The following is a 21,634-nucleotide window of genomic DNA, read 5'->3' as shown; positions in this document are numbered from 1 at the left end:
CCGCCTGCTCCCTGCCAGACCCTCCTGCCCCTCCGCCCCATGGCCGTCCCAGTCTTTTGCAACGTCTGTTTCTGTGAGCCCCACAAGCCCACCCCACGGTTCAGCCTGACAAGCTGCGGCCATGTTATCTGTGAGATCTGCCTCCAGAAAGGTAATGGCTGCTGCAGGCACAAGCAGCTTGGCCTTCTGCTTCAGTGAGGCAGGCAGTGTCAGTGTACACACATTTACCTTAACTGTTAGCATTTCTGACTCACTCTGTGGAAAAAAGAAAGGCCTGAGCTTTCCTTTTAGTCAGCCTAATGTTATTGATAAACCTTTTCAATTCTTGCTATTGATTTTCTTTAAATAATAAAACCACCTGTGTCTGTCTCCAGAAGAATCTGGCTGGGGCAATATGGCTTTGAGAACAAGCCTTGGATACAGAAAACTGGTGGCTCCAATAGAAGTTGAATCTGGATGTTTACGATCCATGATTGCATTGTAAAACAAAATAAGATGGCATTCTGTTCTGTCTAATTTTGGAAATAGCATACTTTTTTTTTAGTGAAAGAGCAATTTTCAAAACATGGGATTTGTTTAGGGCAAGTTTTGCTAATGGTCTTAAGATATTTTGAATCTCAGTATTGTCACTGAAACACTAGAACATTTTCAGCAGCATTAGGAGGATTGGAGGTGATGTTTTAAAACATTGTTCTTATATGTTGTATGCGGTTCCTGAGTCATATTCTGGGACTGCTGTTATGTGCTTAGAGGAAGATCTGTGGAAAAGACAGTGCAATAAGGAAGTTGCTTTTCAAAAGAAAAAAATAGCAAACAAATATCAATGTTTTCCCCTTTGAGGTCATGCTAAATGACTTGGTTTTTGTAAGGGCACACAGAATAAATGATCAACCTGTATTTCAGAATTAAAAGCTTTTGACTAAAAGTTTTCACAGGGTTGCTGTTGAGGAAAGAGCATCATAAAATGCAGCCTCTAAATAGAATTTACAGGCTCCTAGAACCTGAACAACAGCTTTCCTTTCTGCTTTTAATATTGTTTGGCAAAAAAAACCCTGAGACATTATATATTTTTCTGCTGTTAATTCAATAATAGTCATAATAGTCATTAAACCTGATATTAGGTTTAAAATATATTTACTCTTTATTAGTAATAATACTCTATTTATAAACATTGATCCTTAGAATCCTTAGAAAGGAAACAGCTAGCAAAATTATCAATTATAAATGTTATAGTCATATGTATTTACTAGAAATATTCACTAATATGTTTGCAAGTAATCAAAGACACATTTTAAAAAATGATAAAGGGATGTGATGAATTTTTCACTGGGAAAATTCACAAGGTAAAATTATTAATTCTTTGAAGTTAAGGTTTCATATATTTTATCGAGAGCCAGACTGGGCCCCAATCTAAAAAGTCATATATCTGGTCGACTCTAACTCATTAGTGCACTTAAGCATACATTTAATTAAACCAGGCAAGTAGTCCTATTTAAATCAAAGGAACTAAAAGTCACCTGCATTCAGTGACACTAATGATATTCATAAAATCATTTACATGAATGCTTATTTGCAGGAGTTATACCTGATGACATTCACAGACATTTTCCCTGTGCAACTGTGTGTAATGGTTATAGAAGCAAATTCTTTATTCATGTTTATTTGCGTTTCTTGTATAACCTTCAGATTCCTTCCACAAGCTCCAGAGGTGTAGGCACAAAATTCTATTAAAAATGTATTCGGTATCTATTGAGTTTCATGTATACTTTAAATGTGTCTTTACCTTCCAGGCAAAAAAGATGAATGTTTGATCTGTAGAACTCCTTGTCGTACATTATTCCTTTCAAAACAGGTAAATGAAGCTTTAGTATTGTTGTATTACATTAATCTGTAGTTTGCTTAACATCTAAATTATCTACATTACAAAACACTTCTCTTTTGTTTGCCAACTGTGACATGAATATTTACTGAAGATAGGTTGGTATACTTAGATGCTTATGTAATATACAGCTTTTAGTTTTATGGATTTCTTCAAATAAAAGCCTACAGAGACTCTTTAGGTTTTCATATTCTGCTAAATCACTCCAACCTTTTCAAGAAACATGACTGCTACTGTGTAGCATCAGTGACTACTTTCAAAATGTGGAAAAATGTTTATTGACTTTGGCATTTGTACATCAGAAAAAGTGGACTGTAATGAATTATTTCATGTAATGGACTGAATCGAAAATCTGCATGGTGACGCATCAGTGTTTTCAAGTGTATTGGGTTTATTTCCCCGTTTTCTCTTAAGCTTAACTATTTTCCTCATGGCCCTGTGATTAAGAGAGGATCTGAAGTACTGTTGGGAATTCTTGGTATTCACTAGAGAATGAATAACTTTTAATTCCCTTTCTTGAGAAATCATTATAAAGATTTAATTTTCCCATTTCTCCCAGGAACCTTCTTCTCCTTAGCTGATTTTATAAATGCGTTGTGAAAACATTTACATTTTCCTAGACTGATGCCTACCTACAAGACAAGCCTGCCTTACAATGATAGAAGAAAAATACTGAAAGTATTCAATACAGCTAACGCATCAAGTCCTACAAGGCTTTAAGGGAATCATGTATAGGAAACAGAGGACAATTTGTAACTAACTCTGAAGCGGTGACCTTGAAGGAGGGCATGATTTCTCTAGATATGTTTAAAACTCAGCTGATGTATCTCTAAATACAGAAATCGCTACATCTACATACTGTATATAAAAAAGTAAAAAAACTGTTACACTATATATCATATTTGTAAACATGGAATCTTGGAGAACTGAAACAGAGTGAAGAAGACAATGCTACCAAAAATAAAAATTTACAACAAAACAACAGAATGTGAACATAATACAAAGGAACAATGCACACAGTAATCAAAGAAAAAAATCCAAAAGCACCTCATAAAACTTCTAAAGGAAGTATTTTAATAAGCTTTCAATATCAGCCTACCCTGGCCGCAAGTTTTGTTATTAACTTCAGTCACATAATAATTTGGGTTGTCAGGGACCTCTGAAGGTCATCTTGTCCAACAACTTGCTCAAAACAAAGCTAATTTTGAAGGTAGATCAGTCTTAAATTGCAGCATTTCAATAGAACTTGGTAATTTGCTACGAAAATACTGAAGGAGTGCAATGACTGGGATACTAACAAAAATATTAGATGTTTCATTAGAACCTGCCACTGCTCTGGAGGCCTGGAAGGAAGCAAATTACCATATTCTTTTAAAAAAAAAAACATTAATGTTGATTGCTTTGCCTTGATTAAGAACAGATAAAATGATTGGAATGATAATTAAAGATGCGTATGAAAAAGTCAAGGCTCTATAATTCGGGGACCTGAGTAGAAATATACCTGGTAACCTTTATGAGCTTGCTGCTATGGAAGAATTCCCAATGAGTAGGAGGTCCTATAAATGTGTTAAAACTCCTCATTAAATTGCATATTGGGGCAATCAACATCTACACATTAAATATTCTCGTTTTTACAGTAATGCATGCTTGTCACCTTTGTATCTTCCTTCTATGCCGCACACTCCCCACTTGCTTTTTCCCAGAGGATCGTTAAGTGCTATGATAAATCAGAATCTCACTGTTCATTATTTCAGAATATCACGTTAACATCTGCTACTCCTCCATGCAACAGATAAAATATAAACAGTGTTCCACAAACCTTTATTTTAAAGAGCAACAAACCTGGTGGGTTTTTATTTTTCTCAGATCTGATAGGTTCTTAAAACTTTGTTAGGACCCTAAATAGGTTTGCAGATCTTGCCTCCAATGAATAAATTTTAAGGATGTCAAATGTTTTTTTAAGAATACATTACTTTTTCTAGATGATTGTCTTGTTTGTATTCTCTTTACTTAAAAACTGTGGAGAGACTAGACTGTGCTGTCTATCTGCTTTTCTCTTTCTCGGTCTGCCAGTTCACCCTGTGGAAATTTTTGAACGCTTTGGCTAATGTCAACAAAATTCAAAAAAGCAGAAGAAGTTTCAAATGCAAGTAATTTCCTCCGGTGAGCTCTATAAAAATTAGTAGATGGGGAAAGCAAGGAAAAGCATTTTAGTTCCCCTGGTGAGAGAAGTGCAAGTACAGCTCTTCAATATACAGAAGTGCCTTTGCCAGCCACGTGCACAGTTCTACAGTAACCAAACAGTGCATCTTTGTTCAGCTGAATTGCTGTGCAGGACATCGAAGTACCTGATGTCAGAATATGGGGAACAAAAGATAGCAACCTGTTGCAAATCCAGGTTATTGATTTAGCTCTTCACGTGATTATTTTTCATACATACGAGACTCAATTCTCTTATTGCTAAAATATGTATAATTATAAGCACATGTTGAAAATAAGTTTGGCAAATGCAGCTGTTATTTAGTCTTGGATATTTGACTATACTAGTGTTATACAATTTTTGGAGCAGGTAAAAATATTGTCTCTCTATATGTTTGTGAATTTCTAAATGGATGAAAGTCTAATTCTTTTTGATTGCAGTGCAATATTTTTAATTTAAGCGATAGCACTTATCTTTCTATTTTCTTAGTAACCTAGAAGACTTGCTTCATTCACAGGTGTCCTACTTGTATTTCTTTCAATAATTCACCTTTCTTTAATTTTTCAATTTTTTAAACTTTTTTAAGATTCTTTAGTACTTCTGGGATTAATTTACGTTTTGCCTGAAACAGTTTCAGTTTTTTTGATTGGATTTTGGAAGGTGGTTCCTTACATGAAGAATGCCTTTTTTCTGGGACAATCTTCTTTTATCGTCTAAATGTGTTGGGATGGTTTTTGCTTTTTTATTCAACTTTCAGCTCGACATAAACCTACCTTCTTTGTAATTATATTATATTCTAATTATACAATCACAATATGTGAAAGAGAACCTTACAGTTTACAGTTTACAGGTAGATGTGAGTTTTTTTTATTGAAATGTGATCATTGTTAGTTCTTAGTGATATAACTATTTTAACTTAGTACTGTAACTAGAGTAACTATTTTGGGGTTGTATTTTGTTTGTTTTTCTTATTAATAAATTAGGAATACATGTAGTCTGGATTAAAGTAACACTGAACTAAATTGTAGTCTGGATTGAAGTAACACTGAACTAAGTTATCTACATTGATTTGTAGATTTGGATAGGTGTCCAAATGTTACTATCATTCCGAAATTCACTTTATATTTTGTAGCATTTCTTTCTCACTATAGAAAACATATTCTTGAATTAAAATGATAGCTTAGGTACAGAGCATTTACTCAGCAATTTCTAAAAACACAGATGGCTGTTTGTGAGGCCACATCATGATCTCTGATTAAAATACTTGAAACATTCAACTAGCATTTTGGGGCCTTTTTCTTAAGCATTCTGCTGCCCAACAGGCAGGAGAGATAAAGGGAACCCAGTCAGCATTGGAACCCTTCTGAAAAAGAATTTGAAACAAAACTGTTTATGTGGTACATCCATATGTCTGGGCATGGTGAGAACCAAAAAGCCCAGAAAGGGACTGCCAGAAACCTGGCTGTTGGTCTGAAGGCAATGCCTCTTCCAGGGGACCACAACATCTTCCTTGAATGTCCTCTGGAAATTTTTATTGTCTTAGTTACAATAAGTATATATGTGTGTAATATATTTAAACAAAAGCACAAAGCCTTCCAGATGGTTATAAGGGCATTAAATAAAACTGGTCTTGTTTTCAATTTCTGTATCATCCTACTCTTGATCTATCCATTTTTTATTTGTATACACCAATCAATTTAAGGAACACTTGACAAAATTCTTTATTTAATACAGCTTGCAAATGAAAATGCTAACATTGGTATACTTTCTTTTCTTGGTAGACAAATCCTGATATTCAATCACTGTTCATGGGAATAGATACGTTATGCAAGAAATATTCAAAAGAAATAACACAGGTGAATCTGCCTTATAACTTTTTAACTCTATAAAATAATCAGCAATTTGAACTGATTTTTTATATAAATGGGAAAAATATATGAGTGAATGCTTGAAAATGAATTTATGCCCGTTACGATCTTTACTTCCTTAGTTCCACAGTTTCAAAGTTCTTAAGAAAGCATAAATTATTCATCACGGTCACTGTTCATGTTTTCAAACTCTCTCCAAGGACCACTAGTCTAGTTATTTTAATGATGTAAAATCACTTTCAATGCCATACAATGAAAAATTAGATCTGCCAGAACCTTAAACCTGCCCAGACAGTGTGCCCTAATTATAGCAATAAAAAGTTACACAGTGAAAACCTGTGCTGGCTAAAGCCCTGAGCTGAATGCGCTCTCTCTCTCTCTCTTTTTTTTTCTTTTTTTTTTTTTTTAAGTCGAAGCAAGCAAGTTACCAAAGATCCCTGATCTCAAAGGTTAGGCATTATTAAAAATACGAACAGCCTAACTCCTAAAAAGTAACAAAAAAACCCCCAAACCAAACCAAAACAGGTCTGCTTTTTTCAGAGAGATGCAATAAAAGATTTCAAGGTAAATTTCCTCCCTGCCTTCTGTAAACTCCAGGCAGGATGCCTTCCTTCAGGCTTAGTTTCCAGTCCAGAGCTTTAGTGGCTGACTGGATTAAATGAATATATATAAATTCCCATTGCCTCCTCATTTTTGCATCTCTTCAGCTTGGACTGAAGAGATATATATCTATATATCTATATCAGACTCAGGATATAGTAACATACATTTGGGACTTCTCCTTGTCCCTCTAACTGAGCATTCAGTGGCAGTTTCAACCACTCCAGGTTGAACTGTATTAGTTCATTCTCCCTCAACCCACCTGCAACCTTCATTGTGTATTCTCACCTCCCTTGGGCTGGTACTTGTTTGATGCTGTGGTGAGCTTGCTTATCCAGCAGAAAAGTAACCCAGGGGAGATCACCTGCTCTCTTCAATGGGGATTATGGATTCACATTTGCTCTTCTCTATGCTTCACAAACTACTCCAAAGCTGAGCGTAGTCTCTTGCCTCAGCACTCTTCCTCCTGAGATGCATAGGTGACACAAGGTAAACAAGAAGTCATCCTCTGTCCTTCCATAGACACTTTATAAGAGTACGTATGATGATCAGCAATTATTCTGTAAACTGAACAAATCCAGACAGCTATACCACCAATCACACATGAATACAAACTTCTGCAATGTCACAACATAGCATAGAATCATAGCATGGTTTGGGTTGGAAGGGAGCTTAAAGATCATCTAGTTCCAACTCCCCTGCCATGGGCAGGGACACCTCCCACTAGATCAGGCTGCTCAAAGCCCCATCCAGCCTGGCCTTGTGTCAAAGACAGGAAAAAGAGGACATGATCTCAAAAGACTAAGGGTTTTCTGCAGCCTGAGGTAACCTATAGGAAACATATTGAAGTGTAATTAAGGCATTAAGGTATCTTCAGAACTTCTACCAGCATCAAAAGACATAAGAGCAGTTTGTGCTCTGTTAGGGCAAAAGTTTATCTAATCTAATATCCTGTGACAGCAGTGGGTGCTTTCCTAAGGCTGGCATGTAGTTATATGTCTTCAGTACAGCCTCCTTGCTTTCAACAGTTTGTGGCACTGGGATTTCTCAAGGTGGGGCCTTTGCATTTAAAAGCCTTTGGTAGATATTTTTTCCCAAGTAATTGTCAAGTTGTTTTCTGAATATTCAGCATCTGTCACATACTATAGAAAGGAGGTCCACAGGTTATACACAGTGTGATGATGATTTCCTTTTTCAGGTTTTAACCTGCTACATGCTAGTTTCATTTGGTAGTCTTGAATCCCATTCTAGGGGAAAAAGTAACCATTCCCATGCACTCCTCTGCTAATTGTTAGTTTTAGACTGCTAAGACATCCCTTCTTCAACTGTCTTTATTTCAGCCATTAAGACTCATTCTCTATGTGGTCATTCTTTTACTGAAGCTCTTACATACCTCTGATTAGTCTGATTAATCTTAACTATTTCCAGACCTACTATATCCTTTCTTAGATGTTAAGCAGACTCAGGATATAGTAACATGCATTTTTTAAAGTGGAATAACGATGTTCCATATTCTATTCCTATTTTAGCCACTTCTAAGATCTGATTTACTTTTTTTGACTGATACTGAGCACCGAATTGACATTTTCACAGATTTCTCCTTTATAGAGCCAAGACCTCATTTCTAGGTGGTGGGAGGCAGCTCAGAGCCATTACTTTCTGAGTGGCTGTTTCTTCCATCAGATCAGACACTTCTGATCCTTAGATGTGTATCCAATGGGAACCTCCCAGGCTCTTCTACAGTGAATAAAAATTAACCATTTCAGTTAGATACTCCACTATGGATTTATCTTCTCTGACTGTTTCTTCTTGGTTCTTCTTCTTCTTCTTCTTCTTCTTCTTCTTCTCTATCCCCACCATTTTCTGTCAGTTTTCCTACACGTAAGAAAAAAGATTTATTCGTAAGTTATTGCCTGTTGTAATTTGTTCTTCAAGCTCTTGTCTTGCCCACCTTGTATGTTTTTACTTTTAACCTGTCATGGTTTATGATCCTCATTTGGACACAAGAAGTGCTTACACACCACAAGACAGTGTGTCTAACAATTATTTTTTAATTAACGGGATATTTTTACAAGGCAAGTTATAATTGCCAGTAAGACACATTACTTTTTATGTTGCCATTAATTTTATGTGTTTGCTTAGCACTAATGAATAAGAAACACTGCAGCTAAACTGGTTTTCCAATGTCTTCGCCTTGTTATTGAACGTAGTGTTAAAATATAAATTCAGTGAAATAAATCTACCAACACTAGCGTAGGTCATACTAGATTAAATAAACTTTATAAGACTATCAGTGATATTAGCTTCAAATGTTTTGTTGGACAGGATTTAAAGAAGATATATTAAATACTTACTAAAATATAGAAAAAAATGTAATGCTGTGAAGTAGATCTTCTCCACCAATTTTTGGTGAGGTTGCATAAATGTAATTAGATGAAGCTTAATATAACTCTATTTATTTTTAGGTTTCAGAATTTCAAGAAAAACATCGTAAACATTTATTAGCATACCACAGACAAAAGGTAACTCTAATTGTGATTTTCTTATTTTTGTTGCTTATGCTTGCCTTGTTATTTTGGTTTATTTTTTGAAAATATATTCACCTTTTAGTGGAATACTTAAAATAATTTATCAGGATTACCTTATTTCTGTCACTATAAATACCAGCTTTTAATTGTTTAAAATCTGTGAGGACTTTATTAATTATGGTTACTATTATTTAATAAAACAGATTTTAGTTGTGGGGTGACTGAGAATCAATGGAGAGTCAAAGGACAGGGAGAGGAGAAACCAATTCACTGTACGGAGGAAAAAATGGAAAAGGTGGTGAGAGATTGGTACTCAGATGATAAACCTAGAGGAAAAGAAGACTAGGGCTGACCAACTGAATGAGAAGCTTGAGCAAGGGAGAACAAGACTAAGGCTAGTACCCTGAATTAGGGAATGCTCAATAGGAAGACGAATCGAATTAATTATTTTGTTCAGAACAGGTACTGAATTTGTGACTATGCCTTTTCCTCTGTAGGTTAGAAAGAAAATGACTTTTTAATTTTTCAGCTACTTATAAATATTTGATAGAATAGTTGGCTGTTTCATTCATTTCTAAGGACGTGTCCAGGTATATTACTTAAAGCTACTTGGCAATACTGGTGAACCAACCCATCAGTAGGTGTCCTGTGTATGAAATCACAGAGGCAAACTCATACAGCTGGCCAACTGGCCGTTTAGTGGGTGAGGAGAGCATCTGATATGGTTCTCATGGATGGAACAGCTTGGAAATTTAAGGGCTTTGTGGCTCACTCTCCGCTGTTTTCCATTACTGCATTTTGGGATCAGAGCTAGTGTACCGTGTAGTAGCTAGTTCTTTCAAGGTCCTGTCCTTCTGCTTTCAAAGCCAGGCCATGGAGGAATCCTGATTTTATGCCCTCTTTTAATCTATTGTACTGATTCTGGGTGGTAAAACTAAAACCTGTAGGCAAAGTAAAATAAAGCTCTTAACAGAATTTTTCATAAATAGAAATGTTATCTCCAAAGAATCTGTGCAGAGATTTGATACTTTTTGATGGTAAGTTTCTAAGTTATTTACTCTTAAGATATTCATACTGTAAAGTACTCAAGGATGCAGCTTCACCTAAGGAAGGTGTTTAGGTGACAGTACAGAAACAGCTGAAGTTATAGCTGGTTGCTATTTCAATGCCACACTGTTTTGGGTGTTTTTCTTGTTCTTTTGTCCATTGTATTTCTATGTTAGTATTTTAAAACTGCTTGCATTGGATCAGGGTCAGAAGAGGTTGGTTGTCTTAAACACCCTATGTGCAGCTATGGCTAGAACTGGTGAGTCTGTTTTGGTGGAGAAATGGTTTGACAGTGAGGCTGAGATGAGCAAGGAAGAGAGGAGTTTGCCTGTGCAATGCTATACCCATCTCCTTCCTGTGAGTTTCAGTTAGCCATGCTCCCTCTTTCAGGGCTACTGGGAGGGAGTCTGGAGGAGCTGGGGAAGGCTAGATCGCAGCTGGCAGAGGCACACGGGATGAGAGTGGGAGTAGATGCTCACACTCAGGGTTATAATCTCTGTCTGAGTCTTCCTGCCCCTGGCTTTGAGATGAAGGTGAGTGGAAACAGGGTGGAGCAAGAATGATTCACAGTAAAAATGGTCTGGCAAATGGCAATGACCCCCAGGGAGATGAGGAAGCACAAATCTACCCTTTCACACAAGTGCTTCTTCCTGCCACCTTCCACTTTGAAGGTCTTGGCCTTTGGGAAAGGTGAAGTACTGCATAAGGAAATTGACAACCAGGTTTTCATGCTTGGCTGTCTTGTTTGTTGTCCCCTTTCATACTATATCTGGTATGTCATCCTTGTCACTGTCAACCAACAGCTCTGATGACCTTGGTAGAAGCATCTATGTTGCCGTTTATGTGAGTTGTATGGATACTGGAGATGGTGTGGGCACTTGACGTCAATATTTCTGGCAAGTCTAGACCCCATGTTGTTCTAGGACCCAAAGATATTGAAAACTAAATAGTTATTCACCTTCTTTAAGACATACTGGCCTTAAAATGTTCCAGTCCTACAGAGTGACAGGGTAAAGTACGTTGTTCCTGACATCACTGCTGGTCACTTTCTTAATCAAACCAAGCTGTCATCAGGAAAAAGAAAAAGGAAAAATACAAAAATCAGGTCTTATGTAAGTTCGATTTTTTCTTTAATCTGTTCTGCAGAGTTTCACGCCTCCCACAAACAATATGATTTTATAAAGGTGTATCAGATAATGTTATTAAAGAATTCAAATAATATTGTGAGAAGCATGAAAAGTTAACAAGCAAATTCATAACTTGCTTCAAAGCAAAGCATGAATAGTGTGAAGTAGTGAAGAACTGAGGTCACACAGTGGAAATTAAGGATAAAATACAGATGCAGTATTGAGGCTATCGAGTAGGTTTTTACATCCTCCATAAAATATAATGTATGATCATGTAATAAAAGACTGTAAAAAAAATACATATACTAGGGAGCTCACCTAATGTTCTTGACCTTAGTGTTCTTCAGTTTTGCAAGCTCATAAGATACTTCAATGGAGGTATTTTTGGTTGTGTCTATAAAGGAATAGGAAATACTTTTCACATAAGCTTATTACAAATAGATACCCCAAAGAACTGAATAAATTTTGAATCGTAAATGAGAAATATGGGAACATGGTATTTGGTATTTTGTAAAGTTATTGGTATCTTTTCCGGATAATTCCATATGAAATGCACCATAACTTTTATATCAGATATTGAAAAGAGGAAGAAAAATAAAAGCACACTATTTACACTATTTTTAAGCACTTTTCTTAGTGTTCATTTACCCAATATTACCAACACACTTCTTAACAAAAGGTAATCAAAGTAAGTCTGTAACTGCCAAAAAGAATGATAACTTTTCCAGCCTGACTGTTCAATGGATCCATATAACAGCTATAGTCTTGCCCCAGTAAATCTGGAATAGCAATGATATCTAAGATTATAACCCATAGAAAACAGCCTTTCAACACTTTAGATTACTTGTTGTATGAAAATTAAATTGTATATCCCACAAATAGATTTTGTTTAAATCTTTGATTATCTCACAGACAGTAAAGTTGGAGGAATCTCTCAAGAAAGTAACACAACAAATGCATGAGATGCAACGGTAAGAAGTTTAATGCAGCAAAAGTAAATGAGAAATAGTCTCTGTAATCAGACAACAGTAAGTTCAATTGATAAAACAATAAAAAATCATGCTTTCTTTGCCTTTCTCATATATTGTGCTGTATAAATAGAAGAAGCATATTTTTAAGAAATAAATGAACACTGATTTCTGTCACCTGGTCCATTTTCTTTACATTAATCAAGCCTGTCAGGAAGGAATCCCTTTATCTTTAGATTCAAGTCAATAGTTACTCTGAAAATGAACTTTTAGCAATGTGGTTTTTGGGATGAAGTAAACATCATATAGATTTCAGTTTTAATTTTTTTCTTTGCATTTACATGAACGTGTTTTTTTTTTTTTTTTCAATGGGCTTTCCAGCATCAGCCTGGGATGTACTAAGATATCTTTCCTAGTATCTAGTCCATTCACAAAATTACCAGAGTTTTGTAAAATGATTCTCATCTTCTCTGTTTCTAGTAAAAATCAACTTCTTGGCTCAAATTAGTCTTTTTTCACAAACATATCAAACAGATAGGCAAGAGGTAGCTCATTGTTATCCTCCTGCTTATTGACTGATACATCTTAATCTTTTCATCCCTAAGTGCACTTTGTGGTATTACTTTTCATTTCATTAAATTTTATTTCAATAATTTGTTTGAAAAGATCACACTTTTTAAATCGTTATGTAGTTCTCAATATTGATGTAACTTCTACCTTGAGAACTTTCTGTCTTCAGATTTCACAAGCTACGGACTATCCTTGAGTCATTAAGGAATATATTAAACAGGATCAGTAGCAAAAATAAACTGAAGAGGACATCTCTAATAACATTTGTGCAGTCTCTTGATGCTTTTTTGTTGTTATTTCCCTTTTAATATTCTCTTATTTCTGCTTTAAAGTCCATGTGGCCTATACGGCACTCTAATGTTAAAAATGAATTAACACAGAAAACTGTATTATCTTACTACTGTTTAAAAAAAATCTGCTTACCAGAACATAAAACAAAACAAACCCAAAGATATTAGGTTGATCTACAGTGATCCACCTATGGTGAGATTATTACATTTTCCATATCACCTTTGTTTCCGTGTGCTATTTTATTCTTCCCAGTTTCTAAGATTTCAAAAACTACTGGGAAAAAAACCTAACAGGCTTGATCTGCTTTTCCCTTTCAGTGAATGCAGCTATTAAGAGTATTTAGCATATAGTTACAATGTACTACTCCCTATAGATCCATCTTCTTGAGAGAAGCCCTTCATGAATGCCTCTTTACAAATACCAGTGATCAAGAATGCTGAAATCTCCTTAATAAGACAGTTCATGAAGCTAGCAATGTAATTGCAGAATGTTGTTGATCTTTTATTCCTTTTCTGTGTTTTTTCAGTATAGACTTTCTTTTGACTTTGACATGCACATAATACTGTACTGTGCTCTTTTATGGTTCTTGGTGTAATGTAACTGAGAGAAAAACAATATGTAGGAAACTAGGTATGTGGTGGATTATTATAGTTTATATGTTTTTATCCACTGCCTTCTTTTCTTTGTCTGCATCTCAAATAAATAACATCTTGGTTGTACCAAATACAGGGTTCTTACCGAATTTCAGTTTTTTCAGAGTTGTACCCAGAGAGTGTGACCTAGGTCTTCTCCTTGCATGCCCAGTAGACATATTCCTCCTATTTAAGGTCATTGGCAAAGGTATCAGTTTTACATAGCTGTTGGTGAATAGTATTAATGTACTAACATTTCTTTTGATAACTAGATTTTTTAAAGTTCAGGAAATGTATACATTGAAATGAAGATTTTTGGTTAACTATAGTTAATAATTGTACTTTAACATCAGTTGTTCCATAAAGTACTTTGCCATAATGTTATCCTAAATTGATATTGTTGGGCATGTAATGACTGATACAGACATTATGAGAAGTTAATAGCTTCTCAAATAGATTGTTATTTTGCTTCATGGCAAATAGTATCATGTTAAAACCAGCTATTTGTGGATAAAATGCTTTGATGTTATGCTTTATTGGCCAGTCATACAAATGAACAAACCAAATCAGCTTTCAATTTATATCTGTTCTTTCTTCTGTTTCCCCTTTAGTATGAAACCACCTGAACAAACTACACAAATACCGTTTTCCAGTACAAGTAGAAATCCACTTTCCAGTAAGAAGTGTTGGTTTAAGATACTAACTATGGAATACATATCACTGGATATAGCTATGTTCTAATATTAAATTTATTAATGACTTTAGTTCCTTCAAGACAACTGAATGGTTATTCTTCATGTTCTCTTCATCCTGGTCATCCTTCCACTTCTGAAATGTAGGTACAAATTTGTTAATTGTCAATGAAAATCTTAACAGTGATGACATGCTGATATTTTATACACAAAGCCTTTTTTTAGTAGATATTTTACACACAATGCCATTTTTTGGTAGTAAGTTTAAAATAAGTATATTTTCAGTTTTTGGTTTTTTTTTTTTTGCAAACAGTGTAAGTAAGAAAGAACTGTGCAGGGTCTTATCTGTCCAAGTGTACATAATAACTACTTATATAGATTGCCTTTGTACTCACTGGAAAAAATTCTAAGGCATGACACACCTTATTCTAGAGACTTTCTGGATAGATAGATAGATTGATTAATTAGTGAGGAACTCTTCCCATTGACTGTAGGGAAAAACTAAATGACTTGAGCAGACACCTATACGTATATCGTAGTTGTCTAAAGTCAGATGGGATGAACTCCAGTGAGGCTCATTAAGTTTTAAATAAATTGAACATACAGCTTGCTCAAGCTAAATGATTTTTATACCTGTGACTGTGACTTTATTTTTTTTTAAATAAAATTTCAGAATGCCCTTGTTGTGGAGACAAGTGACAAGTATATAAATCTGCATATTTATTCTGACTTAAATACAAGACTAACAATGCTAGTCATAAAATAACTTTCTCTGTAAATGTCTAAACCAAAGCTCAGAATCAATTAATAGATTTTTCTTACTGAAAGTTGGTTTTGGAACAAGTCCTAAATACTTATACGTGTTATGCGTGATATATTATGCTTTTCCATTATTAGTCAAATTTAACATGAGAATATATCGTAATTTTAGTCTTTATGATGAATGTATTATTATTACAATGTCATACTTATTTTGACTTTTACTGTAAGAATGGAGTCAATGGAGATTGATTCTGTACCTTCACCAATGAGGAAAGTAAGTGGGTTTTTTTGTATATGTGTTTATATATATATAATGTATAGATAAATATATATGATTTTGATTTCTTCTGCTCTGGTAATACTGCAAAAAACTGGATATCCCCCACACACTTCAAAACAATTCTTATGTACATGCTTTTTTCAGCTATGCTTGATGATTAGTAGAAGTCAGATGCTCCCCAAAAGGCAATCAAAAGAAAATAAATCACAACGTTGATTTCTGGAATTATACTCTCCACATGCCATATACAGGCTTTTAAACCTCTGATGGTAAATTAAATGGCACATTCTTGAAATCTCAGCATGTTATAAAAAATATTGTTACTATTTCAAAAATAAATGTTGCTAATGCATGAAACTGAGAGCTGCAATTGAATTTAAGTTCTAATATATTAAGGAATGGAAATATATGTAAGATTTCCACCTTCACCAGACCTCAGGTAGGTGTCTGCAGTGCAGATCTATGCTAGCATCTTAGGTTTCCTTTATAACCTAAGGATTCCTAATATCCATAGGTATAACCTATAGATTAGTATGTGTGATTCATCTCATTCTGAAGGACACTTATTGGTCTCATTCCTGTTTCTCTTCCTTGACCATAAAAAGAATTTCAGGGGATAAGGCTGGATGTAAATGCTGTAATTGCAGAGTTACAAGAAGTGGACCACTTGGCACTCTTGACTTCACATCACACTGTTTCTCAAAACATTCCTGAAATTTCATTTGTGATAGATAAGAGGGTTTTTTTCAGCCACAAATGAAGCCAGTCATTATCTTTCACCTTTCATAAACAATTTTGCTTGCTGCTTGACCCGGTGATCTTGCTTCTATGTTCAAGGGCATAAACATATGTATATTATCTTCATATGTAAAGAAAAAGCTAGGGTAGAAGTCAATGGTCAGAAAGCAGTGTTATAACCTGATATTTGAGTAGGGAATTGCAAGCTTTGAATGACATCTCTAAGATGAGAATGAAGGCAGAAGCTTTTCTCTATATTAGTATTCTGATTAGGAGAGGTAACATCCAGGAACAGATGGAATCTCAGCACAGAAAATTACTTATGTGTCCAATATTTTTATTATCTGAAAGTGACAAAGAGGACTTCTTGGAATAAAGCTAAAATACACATGCTTTTACCCCCCTGTAGATCTCTAAAAAATAGTAACTTAATTCTAAAGTTTTGTGTTTTAGTGCTATAAACAAAACTGGCAGCGGAGAGCACCAGAAATCTGCAGACTTTATAAACCTAAAAAATGTAACACTGTTGCTTAAAATGCCTTAATATACTTATTGCCTTAATTACTTAAATGCCTTAACATACTTATTACACTGTAATTAATACCTTGCCATTCATTTAGCCTGATACACCAACTGGCCCAACAAGATTATCATTAATAACTCCACCACAAGATGGACGTATGGGTGAGTAAAAATAAAGTTTGTAACTGGGTAACATTTGTATTATATTAAGAGGATAAATAATTTAAAATTAGCAATTTACTGAGCAAACCTGGATTGTGTTGAGGTATAAGGAACTTATCATGTAGACATCAATCCAGTAGATGGGAAATGGTTATAAATGAAGAATGAAATCAGTTTTTCTAGTACTGACCAACTCTGTTCTGTGAATAATTACTTGTAATCAAAATGATTTTTGCCGAGCAATCATAGTCAACAGTTGCAAAGAAAGTACTGTAATGATGTATATGGTTGAACAGAACAGGAATACTTGCAATATGTATTGTTGACCCTCTATTATCCTTCATAATGATACTTGTTTATAGTTACCAGAGATTAACATTGTCCATAATGCCATATTAAAATCACATGATGAAAAAGGGGTAAACTAAAAGGAAGTTACGAAAGTATTTCATAACAAAAGTGAGGTAATTAAGTTGGGATCAATAATTTCTTTAGAAAGGGGATTTTTTTTTTCACCATATCATTGTGATAGGGTATAAGTCATTTTACCTGCCTGTACTTCCTTTTGTTCCTAGGCTGTTGCAGAGCTTGCGTAATACTCTAATGTAAATGAGAAAAGAATAACAGACTACTGAAATTAGTGCAGTCACCTTGAGTACTGTTTATTCATGAGGACTTTCCCAGAACTCCTAATGCTTTGCACGTCTACCATTCATGTGTCCCATTATTGGTTTTACATTTGGTGTGTTTCTGGAACAGCCCAGGCAGTCTTTCAGATGACTTCAGCAGTTAATAGAATCCACCTCAAGCCACACAAGGAGCTTGTCTTGGGTTTTTACATGGTGTAAATGTCCCAAACCAAAGGCAAATGCAATTGCAATGCAATTGTAATGAAGGAGAAAAAAATGCTTCTTGTATGTTATGTCTGATTTATATGTTCAGATCCTTCCTAAATGTGTGCTTGCTTATAAATTTATGGATAACACGATAGTGACAGTTGAGGTTAACTGGTTTTTATTGTGTCTAAATATAAATAGATGTTTAATTAGATAGTAAAATTATGTGTAGAACAATTATGTGTTCAGCACTTTTCAGAATCAACCCATAAAGTTTTGCAGTGGACAAAGCTGAATGAATCAAAACGTAGTTGCAAAAGTAAGGGCAAGTACACACAATGATTTTATGGTGCGCTAAAGAAAGTTTCCTTCTCAGAGATGGAGGAGGCAAAAAAGAATAGCTGAAGAACTGGAGCACCTCAGCAGAGCTATCTTGATAGTCTAATGATAGTCTAATAAATGAGAGAAGGGGAAAGAAACCAACATATATGTTCAACTTGAAAAAGATTTGCAGGAATGGTGCAATATGATGTTTTTGTGACAGCTAATCTCTATGTAGGTTTAATCTATTGAGACAAAGACAATTTTTCACCTTTACCCTCTGTTGGTGCATTGCTGAGGAATTTTGATAGCTTTCATTTTTGCGGGATCTTCCAGCAAGAGGTACTGGAAGACAACTTGTGCTTCAGCAAATGTCTTGTCTGTGCTAAATTGTAAAACCACATTATTAATTTTTTTGGGCTATTTCAATACTTTCTCAAGTGACATGGTGTCTTTATTTTGTCAGCCAGTTCCTTATCTTTCATTGTCTATTTTAATTGTGCACCATTTTAAATTCTTGAATAAACCAATCATTAATTTATCCCAAATAATGCAATTAAAGTACTAATATTTGTTTCCAAAGTTATCTCTTAAGTAAAATAGGTAATTCATGTTCTGTTCTCAAAAATTCGATTCTTACAGGTAGTGTATCCTACAGAAGTTCTCAGTCATCTGGAATAATGTCAGGTCAAAATAGTAGAGCAGGATCCACAAGGTAATTAAATATATTTTCAAGATGTTACTGTCTCTTATGAGAGACTGAAGTTTCTGTTGTCTGGCCTTTATTAATCTGTCAGTTTAAAGGTTATATTATATGTCTGAAGAAATGTTATTGTGCCGGCTTGATATCACCTATATGAATGTGCGTGTTATTGTTGGAATGTTTTATTTTGAAATCACTTCCTTCAAAAATGTGCAGAGATAATCTGAGCTCCTGTAGCTGTTGACATCTACAGTCATGGTACTTTTATACAGAGAGTAGTAATTTTATAGTAAGAAAGTACAACAACATGTCTGCTTTATAATTCTCCTCAAAATCAGAGATGACAACACAATGTCTACACAAGAGCTATTCTCTGAATAACCTGAACATCTTCATGCAGCATGTAGCATGTGTTTCAGGTTTTTCATTTAAACATTGAAAATGTCTCAAACTATGAGAATTTGTTCTGTCCTTCTGCTTTTTAAAATACGTAAAAATCCTAAAGAAGTAAAAATCTGCTAAGGAATATGTAGAGTATAATAATTTATAGCATTTTCTGTAAAAAAATTAAAATATTAGCACTATTTTCTATTTAAAAAATAAAATATTAGCACTATGAATTGAAGTGGTTTGTACTATTGTACTCTTGTACTATGAAAGTAGCCTCAAATCATGTCCATGAATTAATTTCATTAACAGATCCACACCTATAAGACTACCACATACTGGTACACCATCATCTGGATCACAAAGTAATAGAAGGGGGTCATGGGCACCTTCTGATTTCAGAACGCCTCAGTTGTATCCATTTACATCACCTTCCCCACAGTCATCTGTAACAAGACAGCCAATCACCATCTCTGGACTTCTGCAAAGACAACACTTAGGCAAGTATATTTTATAAAATAACAAAATTTAACACATAACATATACTTATTACGTATTTACTGGAGAACAGTAAATAAGAAATAAATTAAGCAATACAAAAGTGGTATTTCAAAATTGGAAGTAGGCTATGGGCAAAATATGAAAAATGTTGATGTTTATGATCAGTATTTTGCCCTAGTCTTCTGTGCAATTGAATATCTGCTGTGAAAACGCATTCTTGCTTCACCTAAGAATGGTATTTAGATCTGATAATGTCCATAATTGTTTTCTAGAAAAAACACCAATTCTACATAATGCAAAGCATATAATAACTTGGCAAAAACTAATCTTTCAACAAATCCCAAGTAAGGAGTAGAGAAAATAAAAACATGAATGGATCTTACAGATCTAGCTGTTTAGATGCCCACATAAATGTCCGCAAGTGACAGTGAAAAGGGAGATAGTCCAGGGTATTCTTTGTTGAGTGCAGCATAAAACTAGCAAAACTAGCTGCATAGAGAGCAGGCCAAAAGTAGGCAGGAATTGCACTGGGGCAGATTAATTAATAAAATCATAGAATCGTACAATCCTAGAGTCATAGAATCATAGAACAGCCCAGGTGGGAAGGCATCTTGAAAGATCACCTGGCCCAGCCTATGGGAAAGGGAGCCTAGATGAGATTATCTAGCACCCTGACCAATCACCTCTTGGAAACCTAATCCTTCATATTGCAGAGTTTACATCACAAGTGAAATCTTTGTTATTTACATTAAAAGGATAATTCAGCTATAAAGCATTTTTCAGTCCATATTAATAAATGTAACTTTTCTATTCCAAGAGTAACGCATCCCAAGCAGTTTTGAATTGATGAAACTTCATGAACCCAAAATAAAAATATTTTGGGAATTCACTCGTGCTCAAGTTATGAATGCTTATAGTTTGTGGAAGCTTACATAGTAATTGTTTTTCCTGTGAAATTTCTGGACAGTGATATAGCATGTGCAATAAGGCATGAACCTGATAGAATCTGTAAATAAAGTAGTCGAAATCAAAGTTAAAAAAAAGGACCTATATTGAACTTAAGTATTAGTTGTCTTTTAGCTATATGTTTACAAGTTAATTGCGGTTCGTATGCAGAACAATGCTTTGGACCTTCACTTGTGTAGCTGAAATTGGAATATGGCAAAAATGTTTTTATGGAAAGAGAAACCTACTTCTTTTATATAAATACAAAGGAGCATATTTATATTCATAAAAGGAGTTATACAAAAGTTCTCATCAAAATGTATGGATTTTATTTTTAGTTTTTAATAGTTTTCATTTTCTGTCTTCCTTGAATAAGTTCTCAAAATAATTTACATGAATAAAAATTTCCTTTAGTCTGACTAAATTTTTTTCCATTTGTACTTGTATTCTTATTCTAGGATCGACTAATTTTGGAGGACATTCAACAGAAAGATAAGCAAACATCTGTGAATTGTTTTGGTCAATAAACATCTGGAGAAGCCCTGCACAGTCTTTGGATATCAAAGTATTTGTAATTTGCATAAAATGTCAAATTGGCATAAAACAGCTAACTGTTCAGCATGAATAGTGCATTTGAAACATCACTGATCTTGCTGATTAACATGTACAGTAGTTTTAAACAAGAGTACAAAATCCTCCTGCTGTTTTTAGAAATTTTTGGCTTAAAATACATTGTATAAATAAACAGCCTTTACTAACTAAGTGTTAAGACAAAACATGATTATATATTCAATGAGCATTTCCTGCTGTAAATGCATTGAGCTGCAGCAGAACTCTATTTTTAAATGGTCACACATGTACAGTATTAGAGATGACCCCCAGTCCTAAAAAAATTTTAATTTATGGATTTTTGATTACAGAATTCCAAATTTTGGTTCTTACTCAATAGTCACTTTTTGTTTGCATTGTTGAAAGGGGCAAGGTTTGAGGGATGTTACAGTCTAGAAGGCTCTGCCAAGCTCATAATACCTTATCTATTCCACACTCCAAGAAGTCTAACATTTGATTTAGGTAG

At 34.5% G+C, this 21,634-nt stretch overlaps 1 protein-coding gene across 1 annotated transcript; it reads left to right on the top strand.

The window, feature by feature from the left end:
- Positions 1-39: 39 nt before the first annotated feature.
- RNF212 (ring finger protein 212) lies at positions 40-21,055 on the top strand. The gene is made up of 12 exons (XM_074589003.1): positions 40-151; positions 1,791-1,852; positions 5,861-5,935; positions 9,013-9,069; positions 12,162-12,220; positions 14,322-14,386; positions 14,476-14,545; positions 15,393-15,438; positions 16,803-16,866; positions 18,666-18,738; positions 19,426-19,613; positions 21,018-21,055. The coding sequence occupies exons 1-12, from the start codon at positions 40-42 to the stop codon at positions 21,053-21,055; spliced, it is 909 nt and encodes a 302-aa protein (XP_074445104.1).
- The last annotated feature ends 579 nt before the right edge of the window (positions 21,056-21,634 follow it).

The sequence above is a fragment of the Larus michahellis genome, chromosome 5, assembly GCF_964199755.1.
Source record: "Larus michahellis chromosome 5, bLarMic1.1, whole genome shotgun sequence".
NCBI lineage: Eukaryota > Metazoa > Chordata > Aves > Charadriiformes > Laridae > Larus > Larus michahellis.
This window is presented reverse-complemented; position numbering and strand designations above follow the sequence as displayed.

What these genes read in the sequence shown, in the direction of transcription:
- RNF212 (XM_074589003.1), top strand. Translation starts at nt 40, where the DNA reads ATGGCCGTCCCAGTCTTTTGCAACGTCTGTTTCTGTGAGCCCCACAAG. An exon ending in CAAATGCATGAGATGCAACG is followed by an intron (nt 12,221 to 14,321) that starts GTAAGAAGTTTA and finishes TTTCCCCTTTAG; the next exon opens with TATGAAACCACCTGAACAAA. An exon ending in AGTAGAGCAGGATCCACAAG is followed by an intron (nt 18,739 to 19,425) that starts GTAATTAAATAT and finishes TTTCATTAACAG; the next exon opens with ATCCACACCTATAAGACTAC.